This window comes from Lepidochelys kempii, chromosome 1, assembly GCF_965140265.1.
Source record: "Lepidochelys kempii isolate rLepKem1 chromosome 1, rLepKem1.hap2, whole genome shotgun sequence".
Lineage (NCBI taxonomy): Eukaryota > Metazoa > Chordata > Testudines > Cheloniidae > Lepidochelys > Lepidochelys kempii.
Window position 1 is genome coordinate 77,063,565 of NC_133256.1, and position 20,913 is coordinate 77,084,477.

At 41.8% G+C, this 20,913-nt stretch overlaps 1 protein-coding gene and 1 non-coding gene across 7 annotated transcripts in view; one reads left to right on the forward strand and one right to left on the reverse strand.

Annotated features, from left to right (window-relative positions):
• The first annotated feature begins 1,975 nt into the window (after positions 1 to 1,975).
• BORA (BORA aurora kinase A activator) overlaps positions 1,976 to 20,913 on the forward strand; it is a 47,240-nt gene continuing 28,302 nt past the window's right edge. For 2 of the 6 annotated variants that reach the window (XM_073346639.1, XM_073346672.1), the window contains exons 1-5: positions 1,977 to 2,334; positions 5,316 to 5,486; positions 7,083 to 7,189; positions 7,314 to 7,409; positions 16,892 to 16,937. In XM_073346639.1, coding sequence (XP_073202740.1) covers positions 5,331 to 5,486; positions 7,083 to 7,189; positions 7,314 to 7,409; positions 16,892 to 16,937 — 405 coding nt within the window. In that variant the 5' untranslated portion in view covers positions 1,977 to 2,334; positions 5,316 to 5,330. Of the gene's footprint in view, positions 2,335 to 5,315; positions 5,487 to 7,082; positions 7,190 to 7,313; positions 7,410 to 13,735; positions 14,071 to 16,891; positions 16,938 to 20,913 lie in introns of those variants that run through there. The other 4 variants (XM_073346656.1, XM_073346647.1, XM_073346664.1 and 1 more) reach the window with 4 other exon arrangements.
• On the reverse strand, positions 14,859 to 14,931 carry TRNAF-GAA (transfer RNA phenylalanine (anticodon GAA)). The gene has a single exon. It is a non-coding gene; the product is annotated as a tRNA-Phe (tRNA).

Sequence of the window (20,913 nt, forward strand, 5' to 3'; positions counted from 1 at the left end):
AGTATCATGCCACCAGAGGGTACTGTCTGAACTTCATTTTGAGTGGTTCCAGAGCATCGAGCCTATGCATTCCATGACATCACCAAATATTCTTATCATAGTAGTAATGAAAAAGCTTGAATTAAAGGGTATTTAACCGTTTTCCATTTTCATGCTAACATTTGTTTCCCTCCCCAAAAAAGTTTATATATCAGTGTTTAAGAAAAAGAACTTGTGTTTCATTTGCAGCCACTGCAAACACAATTACAGTAAATGAAGGAAATCATCTTCAATTATTTTCCTGTATCTTACTCCTGACGGGGGAGGGGGGGGGAGAGGGGGAAGTAGTTTTATTAAAAGTGTTAGCATCAGTGCAACATTCAATTCTAGTTCTACTTTGAAAAGTGACTTTGTGCAAAAAACAAACAAAAAACATCTTTAGGTCCTACATTTATTATGCCTCAATTGTTTGATTACTTAACTAAATCTAGAAGGATACATTTTCTTTCATTCCTAAAATTACAGCCAGGGAATAGAACTAAAGTTGAATCATGTTCTGTCCCACTTGTGCATTATCACCAAATTACACAAAGCTAGTAATTGCAGTTTTATAGAGTTAAAGGTGTATAATTTGGGCCTGATTAACAATAATCATATTGCACATAAAATCCTTCAAAATTGAGTTTGAAAATAATCCTGCTGGGTAAAAAGGAACAGAACCCAATTCACATTCTCTTTTGTGGGCTCTGCAGGGCTAGTGTAGACAAATGTATTATTGTCAATAGCGAGCGGACATAACTGAACACACAAAATGAAAATAATGGAGCTAGAAAATGCCATTTTTCTTGTCAATTCTCACAACCAATCTGCTCCTGAAGGTGACCAATCCGCAGCCACCAATATCTGACAACTCCTTACGGTTTACATTGCAGAGTCGACTTGTGCATCATGTCATTTAAGAGAGAAAATAAAATCCAGGCAGCGAGAGCCTCACACTGTCGCTCTCTCTCTCTCACACACACACACAGCATGGGCGCTGGCGGAAACCCTCACTCGGAGAAACCCCTGGCTCTCTGGAGAGCCGGATATTAACGCTGATTTCTCCCCCCGCCCCATGCGAACGTGGTTTTGTTCTTCTCTCAGCCGCGGCCCGTAGAGAGAGCAGAGACCACGGGAGCGCGCTCCCTGTCACTGCCGCGCTTGGCTCCTCGGCCGCCTCAGTTCAGCCTCCCGCCCGCTCGTAGCCGTCCTTAACGGCTGCGCCGCGGCCCCGGAGCCGGGCCCCAATCGCAGGCTCGTACAACGTCCCCTAGCGCTTCAGGGCCCGCCCGTGACGGAGGCCGCCGGGCGCCGCCGCTGCGATAGGTCGCGACAACGGAAGCCCGGGCTACGGTCACGCTGCCAGACCCGCACAGAACACACCGGGGGGGGGGGGGGGAGAGGCGGGAGACATGCCTCAGGCAAAGGGGGACCCCGCTGGGATCTCCTGAGGCCCGGGAACGCCGCCGCCGCCGCCCATCGAGGTCACACACCGACCCCAACGGCAGCTGCACGGGTCGGACACCCGAGGCGGCCGCAACAAAACCCACAAGCGGCCTCCTGGGACTCACCATCCATCGTCTCTCTCACCGCGTTTAAATTGGCTGCGCCGCTCGCCATGGCGACAGAGGACCACTCAGCGCGAGACCTCTAACCCGGAAACAGACACCCTCTCCCTAGCGTTCAAACATTCCCGCCCCAACAGAAAAACCTCACCACGCCTCACCACGCACGCGCGGTTGCCCGTCCTTGCCTGACCTCCCTCTGTCGCCCTCAAGCCCCGCCCCACCCGCCGTATTAGTTTGAATAGCGCCTGCCCGCTTAACAACCGGAGAGGTGGGAGGAGGAACCGGTTCGAATTTGTGAAGTGACCCAGTGTTCATTGGTCCGTTCGAGAGCGACGGCGAGCCGCGATTGGCCGGGCATGAGAATGGACGCGCGGCGATTGGGCAGCCACGGGGAAAGGGGGCGTGGCAGTTAAAGAGCCTCCCGGGCTGTCGCGGACGCGTGAGGAAGCAGTAGCCAAACCCGGGATGCTGCCGCCGGAGTGAAAGCGGCGAGGCGCGCCCGGTGCTGCCCGCCTCAGCTCAACGGTGGCTGAACAGGTACCCAACGGCGGAGGTAGCTACCCGCTCCCGTGAGGCTCTGACAGGCCGAGTCCCGCGAGCCTGCGGCTGAGGAGAAGCTTGTCGTTAACTTGGGCCCCGAGTCCGCGGGGAGCGCGGTGCCTCTGCTGGCGTTCGCGGCTCGCCGGGCGGGCTCCGCCAGGCGGCTGCTTTCACGGGGAACCGGCGACGGAGCTGAGCGGGCAAGGCTGTGAGTTTCCCGCTGCGGCTCCGACAATAGCCCGGCCTCTTCGCGGCGGGAGGGGGGCGCGGGAGCAGGGAGTTGTTGGGAGAAAGAGTAGAGAGACTTTCCTCGGACTAATGGCTGGTGGCAGACGGGAGGTTGGACTAGATGATCGAATGGCCTTAGACGCTAGGAAACTTCTTTTGCCCCAGTTCTACCCCCAAAATGTCAATAAATAACCGCGAGGAACCAGGCAGTGTGGACACCAGTGCAGGCTTCTCATCCCCTGGCCTGGCAAGATCCTTCTAGGAGATCACATGGCTGCTGAACAAAAGTAAATCCCTGGTAGGAAAGTCAGCATCGCCACTTTCCTGTAGGGATGCTTAGTGAGTAAGTCGTCAACCCCCCGCCCCTCCCCCAGTAGATATTTGGTAAATCATTCAAGTGCTTAATTACTCTTCTGTAACAGATGAGTACCCAGTTGGCTGTCTAAAACCTCTGCTACCTAACTCCTGCTGTCTGTCTTGCTCTACTTTCCTGCTACTCCCTCCTGTTTGCACTGTTCTGATTATATTCCTTTTTCTGAAACTCCAGGCACCAAACAGACATCTGTCTCTTTCAGGTAGCTTACGTGTCTCTTTCACTTAATCATAAAAAATGTTTCAGTTACATTGAGCAGTTCCTTTTAAGATGATTTTCTTTGTGTGAAGCAACTTTTTGAGTGGTATCTCCAAATTCTTAATGCCTTCAGAAACACTTCAGTAAAATAGGAGTACTTGTGGCACCTTAGAGACTAACAAATTTATTTGAGCATAAACTTTCATGAGCTACAGCTCACTTCATCGGATGCAGTGAGCTGTAGCTCATGAAAGCTTTTGCTCAAATAAATTTGTTAGTCTCTAAGGTGCCACAAGTACTCCTTCTCTTTTTGCGGATACAGACTAACACAGCTGCTACTCTGAAACCTTCAGTAAAATAAGAGCTGTCTTTTGAAACTTGATCTCTCCTTTCTATCTCTGTCCTTTCTCTTGACTTTGTACTCATTAACTCTCATTTTGATAGGTACTAAGTTTTTGCTCTTCATCTTATCTTCCTCGCACTTCCCTGTACCTCTATGTGTCTGCCTCTCATAGCTGAGCCTGATACCTCAAATCTGAAACTACTTCTCAGACTTTTTTCAACCTGACTAGACTGTGGGACGTTAGTGCTTCTTCAAAAATTATAAGGGCAGTTGATCAATCACAGTTAAGTCATGCAATTAACTCAAAAAAAAATTGTGATTAAAAGAATTAATTCCAGTTTTAATCACACAGTTAAACAATAGAATACCAATTGAAATGTATAAATATTTTAGATTGTTTTTCTACATTTTCAAATATATTGATTTCAGTTACAATACAGAATACAAAGTGTACAGTGCTCACTATATTATTTTTATTACAAATTTATGCATTGTAAAAATGATGAACAAAAGAAATAGTATTTTTCAATTCATCTTATACAAGTACTGTAGTGCAATCCCTTTGTCGTGAAAGTGCAACTTACAAATATAAATTCTTTTTTTTTGTTACCTAACTGCACTCAAAAACAAAACAATGTAAAACTTTCGAGCCTACAAATCTACTCTGTCCTACTTCTTGTTCAGCCAATCGCTAAGACGAACAAGTTTGTTTATCTCTACAGGAGATAATGCTGCCTGCTTCTTATTACAGTGTCACCAGAAAGTGAAAACAGGTGTTCTCATGGCACTTTTGTAGCTGGCATTGCAAGATGTTTATGTGCCAGGTACGTTAAACATTAGTATGCTCCTTTATGGCCACCGTTCCAGAGGACATGCTTCCAGGCTGATGATGCTCTTTAAAAAAATAATGCATTAATTAAATTTGTGGCTGAACTCTTTGGGGAGAATTGTATGTCTCTTCCTCTCTTTTACTGGCATTCTGCCATTTATTTCATGTTCTAGCCATCTCGGATAAGGACCCAGCACATGGTGTTAGTTTTAAGAAAACTTTCACTGCAGATTTGACAGAACGCAGAGAATGTACCAATGTGAGATTCCGAAAGATACCTAAAGCACTTGACCCAAGGTTTAAGAATCTGAAGTGTCTTCCAAAATCTGAGAGGGATGAGGTGTGGAGCATGCTTTCAGAAGTCTTAAAAGAGAAAACTACAGAACCCAAACCACCAAAACAGAAAATCAACCTTCTGCTGGTGGCATCTGACTCAGATGATGAAAATGAACATGTCAGGCTGCACTGCTTTGGATCGTTATTGAGCAGAGCCCATCATCAGCATGGAAGCATGTCCTCTAGAGTGGTGGTTGAAGCATGAAGGGTCATATGAATCTTTAGCTCATCTGGCATGTAAAGATCTTGTGACGCTGGCTACAACAGTGCTGTGTGAATGCCTGTTCTCACTTTCAGGTGACATTGTAAACGAGAAGCAGGCAGCATTATCTCCTGCAAATGTAAACAAATTTGTTTGTCTTATCGATTGGCTGCACAAGAAGTAGGACTGAGTGGACTTGTAGACTCTAAAGTTTTACATTGTTTTATTTTTGAATGCACTTACTTTGTGTACATAATTCTACATTTGTAAGTTCAACTTTCATGATAAAGAGATTGCACTACAGTACTTAGGTGAATTGAAATACTGTTTCTTCTGTTTTTTTACAGAGTAAATATTTGAAATTTTATATATATATATATATATATTTAGTGTAAGCACTGTACACTGTATTTTGTGTTGTAACTGAAATCAATATATTTAATGTAGAAAACATCCAAAAATATTTAAATAAATGGTATTCTGTTATTCTTTAACAGCATGATTAATTGCATAATTAATCACGATTTATTTTTAATCGAGAGATTAAACACGATCAATTTTTTTAATCGCTTGACAAACCGAAAAATGATATGGTTTCTTGTCTTTTCCTAAAACTAAGGGTGACTCAAAATGAAAAATGTAACTTCTTAAATTGTAACTAAAAAATTATTTTCTTCTAGGTGCAGCTCTGTGCTATGGGAGATGCAAAAGAAACTAAAATGCAAATAACACCAAAGACTCCAGGACGGGCCGCTGTCCTAAACCCCTTTGAAAGTCCAAGTGATTACTATAGTCTACAGGAGCAGATTGTTTCCAGTCCTTCCGTCTTTAAATCAACAAAATCCTCATCAGTAAGATTTAATATCTAGTACAATGTCAGAGGCAATATTAATACTTCCAAATACTAATTTATCATTTCTTAAATGTGTAGATAGTTTTTACTAGAATTTAAGCAAGACTAAGTAGCATAGTTCCTTACAACCTTCTTAATACTAAAGGAAACCTACTGCTACAACTCAGATGTCACTTAGCAGTATGACTAAATTGTTTTTAAAATATTAATGATAACATTGCGTTAACATACATACTAAATGCAAAAAGCTATTTGTAGCTATTTGATGCTAATCAAATTCTTGAGGAAAGGGAGGAATGAAGACCACTTGTTAGAGTTAGTCATTGTCTAAATAGGTGCTCTGTCTGGAGTAATTCTTGTTCTAGGCTTGTGACGCAAGCAGGTTGGATACAAAATCTTTAGAGATGATGATATTTTACATTCCTCTTTTTATTATTTTGCACTTTTATCATGTGAAGGCCTTGAAGTCCTGTGTAAATTGTTTATATCTATATACAGTAGAACCCTATTCATCCGACGCTCCATTATTTGGCTCTCCTTGACAACCAGCATGCACATATCCAGAAAGGGAGCTAGCTCTCTTGTGGCTGCTATATGGTGCTGTAGCATTGCACTTTCCCATTCTCTGGTTTATCTGGATCATTTGTCCATAAATTCCAGGACACTGGAGTAAAATCATCACTTTGAAGAAGCAGTATTAGTTTGACATGCAGTGAAGAAAACTTTAGTCCATTGAAACACAAAAAAATTTAGGTAGATGGAATATAATTTCCCAAACTGGAACGTGACGAGGTCCTTGGGGATATTACCCACAATTGTATGGATGTGGGTGTATCATGAATTTCTTACCACAGGGGATCTGGATCTCTGTTTTACATGTATCTTAAAGAATGCACTGCTAGCAGTATAGAACCTTTAAACGTCATGCTCAATTTCTGGAAGGACCGTACCTTCTGAATCCCTAAATTCGTTTCTATAACAATTTGAGGTTTTCCATCCAAATATTGGCCAAGCTTTATTCTACTTTTAAAATTTCCTTATAGGAAGAGGTGATATGACTACAGGTGTAGAAGTCTTGAGCATTGGGAGGCAATTTGATCTAGTGGACTGAGCATGGGACTAGAAAATAGGCACTCTATTTTAATCTTGGCTCTGACACTAACTCTGTGTGATCTTAGACAAGTGATGTCACATACATTCTCTTCCTCAATTTTCCCATCAGTAAAAGTGCGATAATACTTTTCTTATGGAGGTTTTGTGAGGTTTTAATGTTTGTAAAGTGCTTTTAAGATGCAAAGCACTCTGTAAATGCTAAATATGCTATGCTTTGTTTCATGTTACATACAATTGCAATCTATTAATGATCATTAAATAAAAATAGATTATAAGGTCAGTTGGTCTGATTCTGTAGTTTAAAGTTTAAGTAGCTCACTTAGCTGGCTGAAACAATTACTGTTGTTTTAGCTCATTTATATAAGGAGGTTTTGGCTCCAATGTGGCTTCTTTTTAAAGATATGTATTCTGTGTTTTTGATTCTGTCTGTTTAGAATAGTAAGCGCTGCCTACTTCACTGTGATGTTCATTCCTTTCTCAGACTCCAGGAAAATTTAGGTGGTCTATTGATCAACTTGCTCTAATAAATCCTGTTGAAATTGACTCTGAAGATATTCGGCGTCAGGCAATGTATTTAAGTCATGCCAGGTAAGTTGCTTTTTATTTTATGCAGTGAACTGAACTGAAATTTGAATACTAGAAAGCTATCCTTATATGCATGGCTGTTTTATTCATGTTCATATAAATATTCAACATTCTTTATCTAATACAGGGGTGGCCAACCTGTGTCTCCAGTGCCACATGCGACTCCTCAGAAGTTAATATGCAGCTCCTTGTATAGGCACCGACTCCAGGGCTGGGGCTACAGGTGCCAACTTTCCAATATGCTGGGGGCTGCTCACTGCTCAACCCCTGGCTCTGCCACAGGCCCTGCTCCCACTGCACCCCTTCCCGCCCCCTCCCCTGAGCCTACTGTGCCCTTATCACTCTGTAGAGAGAAAGATGAAACAAATACAGAGTGATATGGTTTCTGGTGTATCTTGGGTTAGGACAAAGACCATGGTGCCCGGGAAGTCAGTCGTAGGCCTGGGCAGAGAGTGAGTACTATCACAGGTACAAGTTCTCGCTTTGGAACAATTCTGATTTCATACATAGGCATGTCTAAGTGATTCAGAGTTCATATACCTATCCAGTAATTCCAGGTATCCCCTCCACATCTTGCCTTGTCTCATCCATTGACAGAGCTAGCTTGTGTCATATATTTTCCACTCCCCACACTGGTGTCAAGGTTCCTCCCCCACTCTGAACTCTAGGGTACAGATGTGGGGACCTGCATGAAAAAACCTCCTAAGCTTATCTTTACCAGCTTAGGTCAAAACTTCCCCAAGGTACAAAATATTCCCCCCGTTGTCCTTGGACTGGCCGCTACCACCACCAAACTAATACTGGTTACTGGGGAAGAGCTGTTTGGACGCGTCTTTCCCCCCAAAATACTTCCCAAAACCCTGCACCCCACTTCCTGGACAAGGTTTGGTAAAAAGCCTCACCAATTTACCTAGGTGACTACAGACCCAGACCCTTGGATCTTATGAACAATCCTCCCAACACTTGCACCCCCCCTTTCCTGGGAAATGTTGGATAAAAAGCCTCACCAATTTGCATAGGTGACCACAGACCCAAACCCTTGGATCTGAGAACAATGAAAAAGCATTCAGTTTTTTACAAGAAGACTTTTAATAAAAAATAGAAGTAAATAGAAATAAAGAAATCCCCCCTGTAAAATCAGGATGGTAGATAGCTTACAGGGTAATTAGATTCAAAAACATAGAGAACCCCTCTAGGCAAAACCTTAAGTTACAAAAAAGATACACAGACAGAAATAGTTATTCTATTCAGCACAATTCTTTTCTCAGCCATTTAAAGAAATCATAATCTAACACATACCTAGCTAGATTACTTACTAAAAGTTCTAAGGCTCCATTCCTGGTCTATCCCAGGCCAAGACGACTACAGACAGACACAGACCCTTTGTTTCTCTCCCTCCTCCCAGCTTTTGAAAGTATCTTGTCTCCTCATTGGTCATTTTGGTCAGGTGCCAGCGAGGTTACCTTTAGCTTCTTAACCCTTTACAGGTGAGAGGAGCTTTCCCCTGGCCAGGAGGGATTTCAAAGGGGTCTACCCTTCCCTTTATATTTATGACAACTGGTAAATGCAGAGATGATTTTTTTTTTTTTTTTTTTAAAGAACTTCCTGATTCAGTTCAGGGAATGGGTATCAGAAAGAGAGGACATCATCCGGGAACACAGTGATTGATTAAGGTCTGCTCCTACCATGGATAACAGGCCTCTTCTGCTTGCAATAGTGTATGTGTCTGATAGGGTTTTCTCATTGGGAAAACACATTTAGGTCAACTCCATAGTCGGATTATCAAAATAGCTACTATACATTGAAATATCTTACTATTACAAGTCAGTTTGGTGGGCTGGTCCAGGTCAGCCCTTTTGCATCTGAAAACAGTAAAAGTGCCCTGTGATGCCTTTGAGTATAAGGAACTGGGATGTAAAGTAGTGAAAGACATCTCAAAGCTGAGCAAGGTTCCTCCTATACATCTTTCCACCTTTTCCAGAGCTGCCTCAGCATGAAGGAGCAGTAGTGTTATTACTTTATGCCTTTCTGAGTGAAGAGCCTATGACTCTCAGGCTTGATTAACCTAGCCGAGACATCAGAAGATCCAGTATCTCACTGGAGCTACTGCAAAACCAGTTCTCCATCTGGGACCAGATAGGTTTAAAATGAATACATAGATAAAGTATTTTCCTGGACCCCAAAAGAGAAGAAAAAGAGGGGGGAAATACAGCTATTCTGTTCTCTGGTGCAAAGCCATAGTTTAACATGTGAAACATAACCTTGGATTCCTTCAGAAGGGCCTTAATTTGGGTGTATGATTGTCAATGCAAAAAGGTCGCGTCTCCATAGTAAAATGTTCTTAATATGTACAAAACTTCCTCTCCTTGAACAAATCCCAACATTAAGTAATTCCTTAGAGAATTAACCTTATTCCAGCTCTGTAAAGTCGTAGAACACAACTTTGGAACCTCATTCTGTTTCTTACAGCACTTCCCAGATTCCACCCCTTGCAGGAGGTGGTGTTATACTCCTTGTCCATTAGGGTAGGCTTCTGAAAGGTTATTAGCTCCAGTCAGATGAAGGTGGGGTTTTTTTTTGTTGGGGTTTTCTTTTTTTTGTTGTTGTTATTGTTTTTTTGTTTTTTGGTTGGTTTTTTTTGGTTTTTGTTTTTTTAATCTGAAAACAGAAAACTTTTTCACTGAAACCCAGTATTATACTTTTAATTCAGACAGGTAGTCCTCACAAATCCCTTGTGGGTTCAGGGACAGAATAGGCTCACTGCTTCTACGTGTTGTAAGAGGCGACTAAAAGGGGGCTGCCTGGACTGGGATGGGCTCTGCCAGGTTAGAAATTTGCCCAAGACGCACCATATGATGAGTAAGTCAATGATGTCCATACTGGATTGATCATAGCCTGGGTTAATTATGACCACGCCATCTGTCTCCCACCAGGGCAGACGCAACAAGTAAACTATCGGTGTAACCCCAACAAAGCGGATTTGTGGAAGAGATATCCTCATCATAGCCACATGGAATGTAAGGACATTGAGACAAACAGGGAGGTTGAAAGAACTCACGTATGAAATGGAACAATACACCTGTCACCTCCTAGGAATCTCTAAGGTCAGATGGAAGAACTTTGGAGAGGTACTAATAGAAGAAGGTCATGTACTCTATTACAGTGGGAGAGGAAAAACATGTCAATGGCGTAGGATTTCTTGTGCATAAAGATATCAAGAGTTCAGTATTAGGATGCCACCCAATGTCCAGCAGGCTTATTTCCATCCATCTAAAGGCAGTACCGTTTAATATCACAGTGGTACAAGTCTATGCCCCTACAGCAGACTATGACGATCAGCAAATTGAAGATTTTTACAATCAGCTGCAAGACATCAGTAAGGTACACAAGAAAGATATCCTGATTGTACAAGGAGATCGGAATGCTAAAGTGGCTACTGATGCGCAGGCAGATTGGAGAGATTATTGTGGTCCTTTCTGTAATGCGGTAACCAATGAGAGAGGATTAAGACTTTTGTAGTTTGCCAACTATAACAATCTGGTTCTTGCAAACACATTAGGAGCACATAAAGCATCCAGACAATCAACATAGCATGCACCTAATGGTCTACATCACAGCCCAATCGACTACATCATGGTGCAAAACCGATCTCGTTCTAGGATTAACAGGCTTCTAAAACAAGGAGCTTCCCTGGTGCTGATATTGGAAGTGATCACAACCTTATAAAGCTAAATTTTTGGCTGTGGCTAAGAAAAATCATCAGGCCAAAGTTCATCAGAACCAAGTTTGACTTAGACTTGGAGACCAAAACATTACAGAGTCATACCAAGCAATGATCGGCGGAAAATTTGCCCCTCTGCTTGCTGTAGAGGAAGATGTAGAAACAATGATCAACAATTTCAACACTCTAATGAATGAGGCAACAATGGACATCCTTGGGAAACATCAAAAGAAGACAAAACAATGGGTCACAAATGAAATACTACAAATCTGTGACATTAGAAGAAAACTTAAGACAAGAACAGCACTGAGGGAGCTGATAAATACAGAGGGATTGGCAGAAAGATCAAGAAAGGAATGAAAGTGGCCAAGGAGATACGGATTGAAAAACAATGCTCTAAAATTGAAGAGTGTATCAATAATAAAAATAGCAAACAAGCCTTCCAAGTTGTAAAAGTTCTGACGAAGGAAACATGAGCCAAAGCTAACGCAATTCAAGAAAAAGAAGGGAACAGTCTTACAGAAGAAAGCAACATCATCAATAAGTGGATAAACTACTGCTCTGATCTATACAACCACCATACAAAGGGAGATCCTAGTGTCTTAGGCAGCCCAGATTCAACAGAGGAGGATGACTTTCCAATACTATGTAAAGAAGTGGAGACAGCTATGAAATCACTCAAGAATAGAAAGGCTACCGGTATTGACAACATCCCAGCTGAACTGATGAAATTCAGAGGAGAAATAGTAATAGACAGTACTCACCAGACCGGTGAGTGGCTCCCCACGTGTGCACGGTCACTAATCATCGCTCTGCCAAAGAAAGACAACCTGCAATTGTGTCAAAATTACTGGACCATAAGCTTAATTAGCCATCCCAGCAAAGTGATGTTGAAAGTCATATTGAACAAATTAAAGCCACAAGCAGACAATATCATCACTGAAGAACAGGCTGGCTTTTGTGCTGGAAGAAGTACCACAGAACAGATTTTCAACCTTCGTGCACAATGTGAGAAGTACTTGCAATACCAGCAGGATAGCTACCACATCTTTATTGACTTCAAGAAGCCATTTGACAGAGTATGGCATGAAGCTCTCTGGGCAACCATGAAGAAGTACAATGTTGGTCGTAAGCTTATTCTTACCATTAAACAACTGTATGCCAAGGCCAGCAATGCAGTTCTCATCAATGGCACAATAGGAGAGTGGTTTTGCACCGCTGTTGGAGTCTGGCAAGGCTGCCTTCTTTCTCCCACACTGTTCAACTTCTACTTGGAGTGCATAATGATTGATGCCCTAGAAGATCACATATGCACAGTCAGCATTTGGGGGGGGGTGAACAATCTCTCATATCTTCGGTTCGCTGATGACATTGATGGCCTGGCAGGCAGCAAAGATGAACTTGCCAACCTTCTGAAACGATTGGATGAAACCTCTGCAAAATATGTCATGGAAATCAGTGCAGAGAAAACCAAGCTGATGACAGACAAACATGATGGGATCAGTTCACATATCACTGGCAGTGGACAAGAGCTGGAGACGGTGAAACAGTTAAAGTATTTGGGGGCAGTCATCACTGATGAAAGATCCAAGGTAGAAATTTGGGCAAGAACTGCTCAAACAGCAGCAGTGGCAAAGCTAAAGCCAATTTGGAGGAATAAGACCATCTCCTTGGAATCCAAACTGAAACTGCTGCACGCATTGGTCATCTTCATTTTTCTGTGTGCCTGAGAGACATGGATCCTTACTGCAGAACTTGAACGGAAAATACGGGTGGTAGAGATGAGATGCTTCCGTAAAATCCTAAGCATCTCCTACTTCCACCACGTCACTAATAGAGGTCTGCAATATCATCACCCAATGCACTGGGTCATATGAAGACCTCCTGATGACCATGAAGAAGCACAAGCTAAAGTGATATGGCCATGTAATGAGATCATCTGGCCTATCCAAGATCATCTTCCAAGGGACATTACAGGGGGAAGAGAAAAAGAGGTAGACAGAAGAAAAGATGGATTGACAACATAAAAGAGTGGACAGGAATGGACTTTGCGGAGACTCAAGCAGTGACACACATTTGTCAGGGGTGGAGACAGTTGGTTGATTGCTCATCAGTGATGGTGCCCCAATGACCAGTGTGGTTATGGGAGTGATGATGATGAAAATGAGTCCTCATAACTGTTGATGTCAGTTTTTGTTCCCTTGAGTAAATTCAATAAATATTCCATCTTAAGTGTCAAAGTCCAGTTCTTAGGAGCACTGACCGTCTCTTTTCAGAGTAGCATATTGTGCCCTTGGGGGAATTCTGTGCCAAAAAATTAAAAATTCTGTGCACTATATTTTAAAATTCTGCATATTTTATTTGTCAAAATAAAACTATAATCACACCAGTTTCAATTATTTTGGTAATTTATTTCAAAATACCTGTCAGCAGGCATGTCTGTTACAATACATAAAACAAAAAATTCAGGAAATGTTTTTTGACAAATAGATTCCTTACTAGGCATATTAATTCAGAACTTTGAGTAATAATTCATTTAAACTACAATATAGAAATGTATTTCCTGCACCCCTCAGAAGCAGTGCAAAGGCTTGGGGGAATCAAGAGTAAAGGAGGAGCTGAGGTACAGGGAAGTAATTGCTGGGAAGGAGCCTGGGAATGAACCTGGAGGGTTGTTGGGTGTGGGTGAGAGAAGTATGGCACTTTTTGGGGTGAGGGGAGTGTTAAGGAATTGGGGACCATTCCCCATGCAGACCCTGGCTGACCCCTAGCCTCTCCCATTCAGTCCGGCACATCTGCTCTTGTCCCCATGTGGCCCTGCACCTCCACCTCAGCCACCCCCCCTCCCTGTCCCTTGTGGCCCGTCACCCCTTTCCCATTCAGCCCCTGGCTTAGTGCTTTCACCCCACTAGCTCCTATGACCCTTCCGCCGTCTATCCCCCCCTCTTGCCCTTCTGAACCTCTGACCCTTTTTGCCCTGCTCTGTCCGCTCTCTCCTCTCTCCTTCCCTCCTTCCTCCCCCGCCCAAATATCCCGTGCCATCTCATCTGGCCCTGCAGGCATGTTGCTGTGAGAAATGCAGCATCAGGCCCTCCTTATCCACAGCTGGCTGCTCAGGACCATGAGCCTGCTGTCCTCTCTTCTGGTGCTACAGCAGCCCCTGGTAAGTGAAAGATGTAACTGCATTGCCTTTCCAGCAGAACATATTTTCCCCCAGGAATAATAGTGGTTGTCCAATATTAGCCGATGCAACTTCCTTTCTTTTGGCAAAAGCCTTCTTCATGCCTTTGAGCCCAGGGGAAGGTGGAGAATATCATATACATTTACCTTGTTTTGGATCCCCATATTTAAAGACTAATCCTGCCTCTTACCCTGGAGGCTTGCTGCTATGACAATCCTACTGTACCAGGTTTTTGAATCTTAGCATGACAAAGAATAGGGAACCTTTGCCATGCTTTTTCTTGAAATTTCCTTTCTTTGAATAATAAGTAAGTCCACAGATCTGTACCAATCTGGAGACAAATGGATCATCCAGGAGAAAGATGGAATTTGACATTCAAGAATTTGTTTCTTGTTAGGTTGAATATGCTGTATCATAGAATATCAGGGTTGGAAGGGACCTCAGGAGGTCATCTAGTCCAACCCCCTGCTCAGAGCAGGACCAGTCCCCAACTAAATCATCCCAGCCAGGGCTTTGTCAAGCCTGACCTTAAAAATATCTAAGGAAGGAGATTCCACCACCTCCCTAGGTAAAAGAGTATTTGAGCATGACAAGTACTGTGTGTCATAGAATCAGAATATCAGGAGGTCATCTAGTCCAACCCCCTGCTCAAAGCAGGACCAATCCTCAGTTTTTGCCCCAGATCCCTAAATGGCCCCCTCAAGGATTGAACTCGCAACCCTGGGTTTAGCAGGCCAATGCTCAAACCACCGAGCTATCCCAAAATCATCTGCCGAAACCTGGGATCAAACCAGGAACCTTTAGATCTTCAGTCTAATGTGCTCCCAACTGAGCTATTTCAGCTCATCAAGAGAAACTGTCCTTTTTCCTCATGGCATAGTTAAGATAATCCTCTGCTGCCAGTGACTGACTGGTGTGGTTTTGTCTCCAAGCTGCTAGAAGGCTAAAGTACCATTGTAACAAATATGTAGACCTTATTACTCAAAGAAAGGAAACTTTCAAGTGAGCATGGACACATTTGCCTATTCTGTGCATAAATGGCAACTTATTACAGGTTTCTGAGATCAGTATTAGCAACTTCAACTATTCCCAAATTCCTCTGTAGTATTCTATCAGCTGATGAGTGCAAGCTGAAAGACACAGAACACACTTGTTTGTCTCTTGTAATTCTTACTGTATATTTGGTACAAAATTTGCTTGGGGTGTCCTAGGCCAGTCTCCTGGCTTTCTTCCTCTTCATTTTTCGCTGGATGTTTTCAGATTAGATGATACGGTATGAAGTATCTGCTGTTCAAAAAACCACATAGCAACATGAATACTGTGCCAGTGTTGCATTTTGACCATGGCTTAATACAGGATTGATATTTTAGGTGCCAACTACATATGTTGTTTTTGCCTTTGCACTTTCCAAACTCACTGCCCAAAGAAAAAGCACTTACACTTGCACTTAATGTTATGAATCTCACTCTTCTCTTAACTAGATGCTGCCTTTTCAGTCCCCATGTTTCGGCTTTGCAGTCTGACCTGCAGGGATACTTGTTTTTGTGATAATTTGTACTTACGAATAAATGACAAGTGAAGGTGCCTGGCCTGTTCTTTTGCTATGTTATCTTAATTCTGGACTTGTGCACTATAACAACTTAGCAGTATCATAAGCTCTTAGTTGTAGATGGTACCTTTTTTGTATATTGACATATTGCAAGTCTAGTCAGAGCCATGACTGACCCCTTTTGGGGGGGAAAAAGAGGTATCATCAGGACATCTATGAATTTTATACTAATTAATAGTTCTATCACTTATCCAAATGCTGTACCCAGTCCTTTCTAAATATGTAATTTATGTGGTCTGAAGAGATTATTCACATATAACTTCCATATAAATATTTTTATGCCTCTGCTGTTCTTCAAAAGTTATGTTATTAGTATGAATTTCTTTGGTTGTCATTTATAAGCCTCCTAAGGACTGGTATAGTGAAGCTTTATCAGTTATGGTGACACAAAAAGGAAACTGTACCATTTGTGCAAAGCTGAACAAATCATTTGAATATGGGTGAGAAATATTTGAACTAGGGGAAATACCATTTAATACAAGCTTACTTTTGGAATTGCCTATTTAGTGTTAGAGATTGTTTAAAAAAAAATCTTAACTCAGATATTTGATGTGATTATTGCGTTGGGCTGGGATAAGGTGGGTTTATAAGCCACTTGAAGAGGAAACCTTTTGTTGGGGAAGAAGTAGATAATGTCAAATCTATACAAGTTCCTTCATTTGTTTTCCATTTTGGTTTTACTTTTTTTCTGTTTAAAGAGCTTTCTTCCTTATGGTCAAATTCCTTGTCTTGCTTGATCCTAGAGTGAGTTTCTCTTTAAGTCTATTTTATAGTAATTTTAAAAGTTGCTTGTAGAAGCATTCAAAATCAGAGATTTAGGTGGAAAGAGAAGCTGTATTATGAGCAAGACAGATATCAGTCAACTAGAAATCTCTTTCATAATAGTAAAAGGGATATACAGAAGATTACAAAGTAAATCACTTACTGTATAAAATATTACAAAATTGCCCAGGGTGGGAACTCCTTCTTTAAAGTTGCTAATTGTCTGCGTACAATACACACTTATCTATTTTGAATACAAAGGAATTGCGCACAGCACATTACGAATACTATACATAGAGTAAATTGTGATTTATTTTAAAAGACAGCTAATCTTAATTTTCTATAAAAATGGTACTTTTCATTTACTTGAACCATCAAATTCAGTAATGGCATTGGTAATTTATTGGTTTTTTTTTCATTTGCATTGTTTAGAATAGATAAAGAGATGGAAGACAAAAGACAGAAAGCCATTGAAGAGGTAATTAAAATTGCTATTGATATTAAATCAGATATTAATATTGTGTATATGGGTAAAATGAACAATGGTAAAAAGTAAATTTTCAGTGTTGTCTAGCAACTTTGCAAAGCAACTTTGAAAGCAACTTTACAAAGTATGAGGTAGCTCTTCACTAAGAGCCTGTGGTATTTTAATGGTTAGTAGAAGATCATGCAGTTTACTGCTTATCTCTTGTAGTTTTAGAATGGGAATCCTTATTTGTGGCTCTTATTGGATTTCCTCCACCCTACAATTTTAGGCCAAAGAAGCAGACTTTGTAACTTTCATGTTATCTAGACCTGAAATGTGGCATAAGTCTTTTAGAGCACTTCACAAAAATATCACCTGTGATATAAACTCTCCAAAGATGTCCTGAACAGATGACAGTTTTCAAAATACCCAGGGGTTGAATCTCCATTTTTCTGAGTCCTGCTTGCAGTTATAATGGTGCCCGGCAATCTTTGCTTTTTCACTGAGGGAAAAATCTTATTGGAGAGTTGGCTGGCCTGTTACTTCTGACCTGAATTGCTTTTTTTTTTTTTTTTTTTTTTTTTAAAGAGAATTTAAACAGCCATCTGTTCAGTAATTGTCACCAGCAGATGGGCAACTCTGTGCCACAAATGCCATGGGGCCAAAAAAGTAGCTAAAGGAGTTTCTACCGGAATCTCACCGTAGAGGTATGGAGGAGAGAACTGCTTTTTGTGGGGTTGCCTACACTAGTACTCTTCCCACTACTGAACTAGTGCTGGTTGTAGGAATGGTGGAAGAGTTAGTGTAGATTATGCTTTTTTTCCTCACCGTGCTGTCTAGCCCTGCTCTGCTGCACCAACAGTGTGAAAAAGTACTGCACATCTGCAGAGTTAGATGTACCGTCTAAGAATAACTTCTCCTTCTCATAATTCTCTCTCCTTCCCCCCCACCCCCTCCATGAAGTGTACTAATACCTCATAGGTACTTACCTTGGACGATTGACTGGTAAGCAATAAGACACTTCATAAGATCATGTGCTGTCATGGTTAGGATCTAAAAATACATCTCTACAAGATAATAAAATTTTGACTGAAGAAATTCAGTTCTCTATCCCTCGGCCCATGCCACTTCCCGCAGCCCACATTAGCCTGGAGCAGTGAACTGCGGCCAGTGAGAGCTGCGATTGGCCGAACCTGTGGATGCAGCAGGTAAACAAACCAGCCCGTCCTGCCAGGGAGCTTACCCTGGCGGGCCACGTGCCAAAGGTTGCCAATCCCTGCTCTAGTCAGTGAAAGAGCTCCCCCTGGGAGCAGACTTCTCCAACCTATCCGGCTTCATCCTCCTTTGGGTATTTTTTCTTTTAATGTTTTCTAGCTTCCAGTCAAATCTGCTTGTGTGTGTGGTGTGGTGTGGTGATTTTTTATTTCTTTCTGTCAAGGTCTTCCTTGGCCCAGAATTATCACTAAACTCCAGTTTCCTTGCCCTTTTGGTTCCTGCAGTCCTTCTGCCTCCCCCCAGAGCTTTGTTTCAGTGCATTGGTGTAACTTACCTCTGCACCTCAGTGCTTGCTGTAATGTACAGCTTTTAAGTATCAGCACTTCTGGAAGCTCTACCTTCATAGTCTCTTGTACTCAGTTATGGGAGTTTTCTGATCAGGGAGAAGAGCAAGTAATCCATTCTTCTAATAACTTTTCCATCTTAGGCACTTAAAGTTAAGTGCTTAAACCCTTGTATTCCTCCGCAAAGCACCTTTGTTTAGATGAAATTAAGGTTGTAGGTACATTTAAGTAACATCCAAGTTTAAAAAAATAAATAAATTAAACATTGGAGAATCAGGAAATGCAGAATTAAGTTTGTATTTCACAGACAACTCAAACTGCCTTAACACTCCACAGCACAGCTACAGATGAGCAAATAAGACAGCCACATTACGTTAACTGTCATGAGTTTAATTTTTCAGTGACAAAAAAACCCTAGAATCCATTGATGATGACTGCTTTACTGCTTTCTTTACGACCATACATAGTATGCATAAATGACTTTTATAAACTGATTAGATAAATAGTATGCCAAAGATAAATTCCTGTTCCTCATTAAGGCAGGATCAGACTCTAGTTCCATGTGGCGGCCAGTTGTCCAACTGTCAGTAAGCACAGCTAGTATATATCCACACACAAACTTCATATGCCCATATCTTATTAGAACATTTTCATGAAAAGGGAAAAGCTTAGAGTAGTGACAAAGAAGCATATGTAATAAGTCATGTATGTGTAAAACTGATTTCTATGGTGAACATATATCAAAACTATGAGCAATAGGGTCCTGTGGGGCAGTTACGGTAGTTTGGTTGCCTTGTTTTGAGAGGTACAATCAAATGCATTTCCTGATTAAAGATGCTGTTGTAATGCTTCTGTCTGGGCCTTGTACAAATGTTCAAAAGCCAGTGAAGCAATGGATTTGCACCAGTGCAGAGCTGGTCTGAAAGAAGAAACAGGCCCCTAGTATATATCTCCTTTGGTGAGGTTTCCGTTTATTTGTAATAATGCAGTTCTTCGCTTTTTGCTTCTCCAAAAAGCCAACCTTTCTGTTCTTATCTCGTTTGACCTTACTTCATGCTAGTCTATAGAGGAAGTTGAGTGGGGAGAGGTTACCTGTTTTGATAGTAAGGTTCCTTACTTACTTTGGCATTTCCAAAGCCAATGAAATCACACTAGAGGCAATGGAAGCCAACATACTGATGGCTTCTGAGCACAAATGGGAGTTGTAGGTAGGACCGAGGAGTGTCTTGGGGATTATTAGGAAAAGTAAGGCAATCAAACAAAACCCACTTAGCTGTGCTTTGGTAGCCTGAGGAAGAGGGCGTGACATTCTGTTCGAAGCCTTTGGGTTACCCCTCTGCTTCCGCAAGTGAGAGCCCTGCTGGAGATTAGAGTGTGTCAGCTGTCTGCCCATTAGTCTGTCCTCTTCGTCAGCAAACTCCTTCAGGCTCTGCCAGTCTAAACTGAGTCCTGAGTTCCACCAGAAACATCTCTCTGTAGTGTCCAGTCCCTCTCACTGGAAAATCACAGAAATTAAGTTTGCTGCCTCCAAAGAGACAGTATAAACACCAGCCTGTTAAATTAGCTGAGGACTCACTCTGTATATCAAAATAACAGCACTGTGATGGTTTATCGTACAACTAAGAATAAGTTTATTAATAAAAAAACACATATTTAAGTCCTATTAAGTAGAAGAAAAAAGACAGGTATGGTTACAAATAAAACACGCTTTCTAGTGACTACAGTATAATTCTAGCAAGTTACAATCGTTGCGTAGCAGTTTCCTCACTTACGTCAACTTGCCAGCATCTGTAGCCTGCCAGGTGAGGGGATCCAACTTTCACAGAATCGCAGGGTGCTACTCCCTAAATGATGGATAACTAGAATGTCTTTTTTGCTCCTCCCCGAAGTCCACTGTCTTTGCCTCAAGAAACAGAAAGGCTTCCTGGGGGTGCAGGCGTAGACCCCGGTGTGATCATTAAACTGTTAACTTGATTGCTATGTTTACCTTGTGTAAATGTACTTGCATTGTTTTTTGCCTGCAGTCAAACCAGTCAGGCTTATGTACTGCCTCCCAAACACATTTTAATAACGTGTTTCCAGCACATCAAAATTCTTTGTACACAACCCTTGTATGTCTTTGCATATATTACACAATGATTTTCTGGACCAGCATTTACATATGATACTTTACTTGGCAACTTTTAGATACATATTTTGACGGTGGTGTGTTAGTTATTGAGTACATCCGGCTTAATAAGTTACAGTGTGGTGGGTGCTCTGCCAATTGGCATTGAGGGGTTCTTAAGGTCACAGAGGGGAATGGTTCTTCTGTCTAACACTAAAGATTTTAAAAATTATCAAGATTCTAAAAAAAGTTGGTGCTTAATACTGTTATTGCCCTTCCCTACAATATTGTATTGAATGAATTTTTGTTCTTTTTTTCCTTT